The following is an 8,080-nucleotide window of genomic DNA, read 5'->3' as shown; positions in this document are numbered from 1 at the left end:
GGGGGGGGGGCGGAGTGGGTGGGGAAAAGGGGGAGGGGAGGGGGGAAAGGGGGGAGGGGGAGAATGGGGGGGGAGAAAAAGGGAAGGAGGGGGGTAGAGGAGGGTGAGGGGGTGGGGGGGGGGTGAGTGGGGAATAGGGGGGGGGGGTGGGGGGGAGTGGGGAGGGGTTGGAATAGGGGGAAATGGTGGGTGGAGTGGGGTGGGCGGAAGAAACTGGTAGTAGGATCAGTAATGTAGAAACTGTCGTGCCCAGCTCCTCAAGTGTTCACGGCGACGTGACCGCTGGGGTAAATCCCGAACGTGGTAGTAGGAGAGCTATGTGGGCACGACGTAAACAAAAAGGTGACTGAAGGGAAAAGTGGAGTAGGGGTATGTGAAGGCTGGCGGAAGCGGAGAATTGGAGGAAGCGAGCTAAGGTGGGGGGGTATATAATATGCGGGCAATGTGGGCGGCGTGTGAGTGGTGCGGAGTACAGTTAAAACAGTGGCCAGTGGTAGAAAAAGTGGGGTTGGAGACAAAGGAATGGGAACAAGTGGGTAGACGAGTAAAGGACCCCTGAGACGCCCGGAATCGGGAAAGAGATGTAGTGGCGCGGGGTGCGGCGGACTTAAAGAGCTTGGGTGGGGTATGGATCAGTTTAGGGGCAATTTGACGAGGGGACAGATAAATAACTAGTGGGCGGCAAGTCACGAGGGGCCTAGCTGTGCGGGCTAACCAGTGGGAGTGAGTGGTACCGTAGAAGAATGGTGGACGAGGCCGGAATCGTCGAACTGTGGGGGGTGGCCGAGCGTGAAAACAGTGGGGCAGTGCAGACTAATTAAAGTGGGGTGGGGAATGGGGGCGGGAATGAGGGACAGTCTGGATATCAGTAGGTGGGTCTGGAGAACCGCTACGAACAGTCCGTACTAAAAGTGGCTTAAGAGTGGGTGGAGAGTGGGAATAAGTCCAGGAAGTAAAAGGAAGCAGGGAGCTTGTAAGACGGGGCAGAAGTGGGAAAGTTGGGAGTCATGAGAGGGCTTGGTGATCAAAAGGAAAAAAAGGGGGAGAGAAAGGAAAGGAAATGGTGGGTGGAAGGTTGGTTTTGGGTGGGGTGAAGTGGGGTTGGTTCTGTGGTGGGGGGGGGAGTGGAAGTGGGCAGGTGCGGGTGAGTGGGTGGGTTGGGGTGGGCGGAGTGGCATAGTCGGCCACCGTGAGGCTGTCGGAGTGGCGAGGTGGAGTGGGGAGGTGAGGGGAATAAATATGCAAGGTGGTACGATGGACGCAAAGAAGTGGGGAAGAGTGGACTGTACAAAAATAGGGAAAGAGTAAGTGGGGGGTGGGGTAAGTAGGTGTGGAGAACGTGGGAGAAAGTGGGTGGCTGGGTAGTGAACTGTATGTCAGTAGAAGTAGAGTGGGCGCATGGGGGGTGGAGAATATGGGGTGGAATTGGAGTTGTGGCAAGTGGGGCGTCGGGTGAGAGCGCGGGGGGTTTGGGGGGTTGGTTTGGAATTAGGATGGGGTGTGAACTTAGTGGAGTGTTGGAAAATGTATGTGGCGGTTGGCATGTGGAGGGGGCAAGTAGGGCGTGGGCGGAGTGGCAGAACCCAAACGGAGTGGGGTGGGGGAATAGGAGTGGCCGGAGTGAGTGGGTAAAATCGTTGGGAGAGACACAAATGTTGGTGATGTGGGGCTCAGACAGTGGTTCGGGAGTGGTGGGTGGGGGAACTGTGGGAGAATGTGGTGTAAGTGGAGTGTCATGGGCTCGGGGTGTGGGGGTTTGTTGGGTGGGGGTATGGTGGTGGGTGAGCAGTGGGGTGGGCGGTAGTGGATACAGTAGTGCAGACGGAAGCGGAAGTTAGTGGGTGGGGATTGAGAGATGTAGAGTGGGAGGAGGTGAGTAATAGTACCGGAAGTACCAAATTGTGGAGTCGGCTGAGGGCGGGGCAGGTGGGGAAGTTAGGGGGACGGAGTGGAGGAAAGATGCAAACGGTGGCTGGGTGCCGTGGGGTGGGGAATAGGAAGATCAGTGGAGGCGGTTGTGGTCGGAAAAAGTGTAAGGACAAAAGTGAGTGGTGACGTCCAAAAAGACAGTGAGCAGCGGAGTGGAAGAATTGCAGACATAGATACGACAGGGGCCTGTGGAAATAAGTGTACGGAGCATACCTGACATAGTGGACACGTGGGTTTTGGGGAAAACAATAGGGGAAATAGGAGAAAGAGGGGAAAAAAAGAAGGGGTCGGGGTGAGTTTGGGGTGAGTGGGGTTGTGAGGGTGAGAGAGAGATGTGTTGATGTGGTTTGGGAGTGGGAAAAAAATAAAGGGGAAGGGAGAAGAATGGAATGTGGGGAAAAAGTAGGAATGGAGGGAATAGGGAAAGGGATGTGTTGGGGGTTGAGGTGAGGGTGTGAGATTGTAGTGTTGAAGTGGGCTGGGGGTGGCGGCTGAAATGGGTGAGTGTGCAGTGGGCGGGGCGTGGGGAATGGGTGGGGAAGATGAGCTGGGGTGGGTTGATGAGTAGGTTGTGAGTTGTGTTGGGAAGTGAGCATGGAGTGGGCTGGGGCTTTGTGAGAAGACGAGTGTGTGGTGTGGTGTGTGAGATGTGTTTGGAAGTGGAGTGTAGGTGGAGTTTGAGCGTGGGAGTGTGAGAGCTGAGTGCGGGAGTTGTTGGGGGTGTTGAGTGAGGCTCTGGGGTTTCGTGAGTGGGCAATGATGGGAAGTGTGGGGGTGTCGAGTGGGATGTAGTGAGTGGGCTTGGGGGGTGGTGATGTGAGACTTCTGGGGTTGTTGTGTGGGGTGTGAGTGAGTGTGAGTTGGGTGTGAAGGATGAAGTGGGGCAGTGTGTGAGAAGGGGGCTTTGGGGGTGAGATGAGTGGAGCTGGCTGCAGTTGTGGACGTGAGCGTAGGTGTGGGGTGTGGGTGGTGCTTTGGGTTTCGGGGGAAGGGTCGGTGGTGGGGTTTTTGGGGCTGTGGTGAGTTGTTGTTGGGTGGTGAAGTGCGTGAGTGGGCTTGTGGGTGTGTGGGAGAGTTGAGTAGCGGTGGGCGGTGTTGAGTTGCTTGTTGAATGAGTGTGGCTGGGCGAGAGTGGGCTTGTGATGCACCTCGGTGTGGTGGGGAAGGAAAGGAGGAATATGTGTGACTTGAGTTAGTGGGGGTGGGTCTTGGGGTGGGGAAAAGGGAATATAGAATTAAAGGGTGGGGGCTGGGGTGGTGATGGGGGAATAAATTAAGAAAGTATTTGGGGTCGGGTGGGGTGTTGTTGGGGTGAGTGGGCTCTCTGGTTGTGAAGTGGATAGTGTTGATTTTGGCGTGTGGAGTGGCTGGGGTTGGTGGGGTGTGGTGCGGGAAAAAAGAAACAAAATAAGGGGAGCAGAACGGGATATAAGGGGATGGGTTGGATGGTGGGGTGGAGATTAGGGGGGGGGTGGTGGAATTTGGAGGTGGATGTTGGAATGTGGGAATGGCGATGGATGTGAGAAAGGGGTGGAATTGGGGGAGGTTGGGAAAAGTTGGTTGGATCTGGATTGGAAGGTGTGGGGTTGGAAGGGGTGGAATGGGATGGGGAATAGGGGGAAGGGAGGGGGAAGGGAAAGGGGGAGGAAGGAAGGGGGGAGGGAGATAGGGGAAGAGAAGAGGTGTCAGTGATGAAAAGTGGGGGATGATTGGGAGAGGAGGGCGGGGCAAAGGGGCAACAAAGGGCGAGGGGAACAAAAGGGAGGGGAATAGGGATAAGAACTGGATAAAGGGAGGCTAAGGGAAGGGGAATAGGAGGGTAAGGGAAGAAGCATTGATGTAAAAGGGGAATTTGGGTAAGGGGTGGGGGATAGGAGGGTAAAGGGATGGAAATCCGTGGGTTAAGGGAAGGGGATGGGAGGATAACGGAAGGGGAATGAGGAGAGGGAAGGTAAGAGAAGGGGAATGGAAGGGTAAGAGCGATGGGCATGTACGGGTAGGGGATTTGAGGTAAGGGGAGTGGAGGGGAAGGGGTTAAGGGGAAGTGTTTGGGAAGAGAGGGAGGGTAAATAGAGGGAAGTCTAGGAGAGGGGGTAAGGGGGAGGGGTATGGGAGGAGGGGAAGAGAAGAGGAAAAGGTAAGGGAAGTAGAGGGGAAGAGAGTAAGGAGAGGAGAATGAGAAGGCAACTGGGGAGGCGAATGAGGAGGATAATATCATGGGTAAGGAATGGGAAACGGGGTAAAGGGAGATGAATGGGAAGGGTAATATTAGGGGTAAGGGAAGGGGTAAGGGGTAAGGGGAGATATGGCTGGTGGGGGATGGGGGGGGGGGTAAGTAGGAGGGGAGTGAGAGGAGGAGAAAGCATCGAAGCGATTGGTGAGGCAATTCTGTATATTGTATGTGTGTTTCATTATTATTCTCTCTCTCTCTCTCTCTCTCTCTCTCTCTCTCTCTCTCTTTCTGTATTTCTCTACATCTCTATCTACCTGTTCGTCTATTTGTCTGTCTGTCTGCCTATGTGGCTGTCTGTCCTTCTCTCTCCCTCCTTCCCTCCATCCCTCACTCTCTCTCTCTCTCTCTCTCTCTCTCTCTCTTTCTCTCTCTCTCTCTCTCTCTCCCTCTCTCTCTCTCTCTCCCTCTCTCTCTCTCCCTCTCTCCCTCTCTCTCTGTCTCTCTCTCTCCCTCTCTCCCTCTCTCTCTCTCTCTCTCTCTCTCTCTCTCTCTCTCTCTCTCTCTCTCTCTCTCTCTTTCTATCTCTCCAATGTGTCTGGTTGTTTATAAGGACATCGCACAACCTCGCGAGATTATAGTTATTAACCGGATTAAAGAAATGACACGAGGATTTTCTGCGGTCACTGCTCCGTCATAAGCGCAGAAATCATATAATTATACAGCTTTATCAAGGATTGTGAGACAGCAAACTTTACGTGTTAAGATGCAAAGCAGACTAATGTTATGCTTGATTTTATCTTTTAATTATTATGATGGAGAACAGAGACCAGACATGTAAATACTTGTCATTACGAAATATTCGTGCTTTAGATAATATAAAAATAATGAAGATACTGCTATAGCTATTACTACTACTATTACAACTACTACTTTTACTATTTTTGATACTGCTGCTATTACTATTGCTGCCACGCCCAGTACAGATAGTTGTAATGCCAATAACATAAAATCAGTAATGATAATAATGTTATATAACTATTAAATCTACCCCTACTGCCTTTGCTATAGATAATAACAACGATAACAGCAATAATCACGAACAACAACAGTCCAAAAACTGGGAAGGTGACTGACCCTCCCCCCCCCCCTCCCACACACACACAAGGGAAATGAAATTAAACTTGAACAAAATCAATTATAAAATGTAAACAAAATTCCCGAAAATGTGTATTTCAGCTCCGTTTTCTGTCAGCTGTTTGCGTGCCGGCCAATTGACGATCATTTTCACTTGTCAAACAAATGCCAGACGTGCCGTTGCATGCATTGTATATTTACATCAAGACTAGCTGTTAAAATGATGTAAGTCTGATGTCTTCACTGATATATGTCATTTGTAAATAAAAACAAAATGTTTTCTTAGCAATGATATATACATATATATATATATATATATTTTTTTTTATAGGTTAATGTTATTATGCTAATTACTTAGTGCAATAAGAATAGATGCCTCACATTTACACCTATTACTACTTGTATAATTATTTCATGAGGATGAATATACTCTGGTAATATAGCTCTTGGAAGTACGATATTTTGGAAGAAAAAAAATATCCTCAGATGAATTATTATTACTTGAATATCACCAAAAGAAAAAGAAAAGAAAAAAAAAGAGAAAAAAAGGACCAAACAGGATTATTCATGCATTGTCTATTCATTTATTCATCGTGTTATATGAATACCTGTCTCGGCGAGAAACCGAATTATAGATAATATGATTGCCATTTCCAAATTCAGAAGTAAATTTATTTTTTCACTATTTTTACATTACATTCTCATATTTTCTGATGCGTCGAATGTAGAAGAAGAAGAAGAAGAAGAAGATGATGATGATAATGATGATGATGATGATGATGATGATGATGATGATGATGATGATAAAGATGATGATAAAGATGATGATAAAGATGATGATAAAGATGATGATAGAGATGAAGATAAAGATGATGATGATGATGATGATGATAATGTTGATGATGATAATGATGATGATAATGATGATGGTAATGATGATGATAATGATGATGATGATGATGATAATGATGATGATAATGACGATGACGATGACGATGATGATAATGATGGAAATAAAAACATAAAAATGGAAATGATCAACAGGAAACAAATGGAAATACAAGCAAAACAGAGCAAGCAAGCAATCAAGCTCGCCGTTTTCCGACCGCACATCCGCAACCGCGGTCATCAGCATACCCAGGGCACAACACGCACAAATCCGAGGCATCTGTCGGCTGCCTCGTGCCAATTGACGAGCCCTGCCTCTTTACACCTGTCATGTAATAGCATCGTTTTTACTTTGTACTGGCTGTGGTGCGTCTGCCCCGCGCTCACAGGCAGTAAATTCCTGTCTACAAAAGGAAGGAAAGGGTCATTAAGCCATATTTCATTGGTGCGAGTCATGCATACGTAAGTGGCTGGCGAGGAAGGCTGTTGCAAGTAAACAGGGTGGATTGGCAGGGGACTGGTATTGATGAATGGGGCTGAATATTTCATCTGCAAATGCATGCTTATTCTTACACACGAGAAAAATTGGCTGAGGGGGGGTATCTATCATTTATATCGGGTTTGTGAATATGTCCATACTACGAAAATGGAAAACGTGTTTAGTAGAGTGAAAAAATGGAGACCTTGGTAGAATATTTGGACGGCGGAGACAGATTGAATTGATGAAAACAAACATCAGCCCTCCAAGTAGCACTAAAAATCACATAGAGTAAATAAATGAAATATATATATATATATATATATATATATATATATGTATATATATATATATATATATATATATATATATATATATATATATATATATATATATATATATATGATTTCTTACATATACAATTACCCTTGCACTTACAGGTTGAAAGACTGTGATGTATGATTGTGTTTGCGACCTTAACAATATTTATACAATGATTTGTGACCATGTTTAGCCAGAAATCTTGAATGGTGATTTTAAGCCTGGCTTCTCCACTCCTGTTTGCCTTTCCACTGGCTTCAGGTTATTCAGTTAGCGTGTTTTAACTACATATACCGGATGAATCTCTCTTCTCTCTGCCTCAGTCTATCTGTCTGTTTGTCTGTCCGCTTGCTTGTCTGTCTGTCTGTCTGTCTGTCTGTCTGTCTGTCTCTTTCTTTCTCTCAAAGGTCATGTGTGTGTGTGTGTTTGTGTGTGTGTGTGTGTGTGTATATATATATATATATATATATATATATATATATAGAGAGAGAGAGAGAGAGAGAGAGAGAGAGAGAGAGAGAGAGAGAGAGAGAGAGGAGAGAGAGTCAGGGGGGGCGGCGGCGGCGTCCGACCAGACAGCCGGCCAACTCGGCAGAAAAGAAGCGGAAAAACGAGTCTCCGCCGACAATACATCGCCATAAAGGAAGTCCGCGATAACACACAGGCTCGTTCCTCCGCTCTTGTGAAAAGCTACAAAGGAACTCGAGACGAGTGAGTGCCCCGGCTCGTAAATTCTTATCGATGACACTTATACGGCGCTGTCCCTCGTTCGGACCTTCGTCAGGACATTAATACGTGCGCGTAGCACCCTTATGGCCCGATTACTAGCCGGGAAACACGGACTTTGAAAGGGTCGCTGCGCCCGTGCTTCTCCGCCGCCTCCTTCGCCCTTCGTCCCTCTCGCTCGGGGCCGGGAGGAGGGCGTGGAGGGGCGAGGAATGCCTGGACTCAACGCGAGCCATTGCCGCTGCACGCTGGGGCATCCCTGGCATCAAAACACGGCCCTTGTTTGCTGCCTTTTGTCTGATAAAGATGCCATCGGTCGAAACTCTCGGTCGGGGACGTGCGCGAGGGCTGTGGTGTGTGGCATTGCCTTGTGCGTTCCCTCGCTTGCGTTTTTAAACCATCGTGAGAGTTTTTTTTTCTTGTTTTGGTTT

At 48.3% G+C, this 8,080-nt stretch overlaps 1 protein-coding gene across 1 annotated transcript in view; it reads right to left on the bottom strand.

The window, feature by feature from the left end:
* Positions 1–1,506: 1,506 nt before the first annotated feature.
* LOC125034190 (extensin-like) overlaps positions 1,507–8,080 on the bottom strand; it is a 9,964-nt gene continuing 3,390 nt past the window's right edge. Inside the window, exons 2-5 of the mRNA XM_047625882.1 lie at positions 6,448–6,528; positions 2,541–3,136; positions 2,107–2,115; positions 1,507–1,911 (exon numbers count right to left, since the gene is read on the bottom strand). Coding sequence (XP_047481838.1) covers positions 1,507–1,911; positions 2,107–2,115; positions 2,541–3,136; positions 6,448–6,528 — 1,091 coding nt within the window. The remainder of the gene's footprint in view (positions 1,912–2,106; positions 2,116–2,540; positions 3,137–6,447; positions 6,529–8,080) is intronic.

Source organism: Penaeus chinensis, chromosome 2 (assembly GCF_019202785.1).
Source record: "Penaeus chinensis breed Huanghai No. 1 chromosome 2, ASM1920278v2, whole genome shotgun sequence".
NCBI classification, from domain to species: domain Eukaryota; kingdom Metazoa; phylum Arthropoda; class Malacostraca; order Decapoda; family Penaeidae; genus Penaeus; species Penaeus chinensis.
This window is presented reverse-complemented; position numbering and strand designations above follow the sequence as displayed.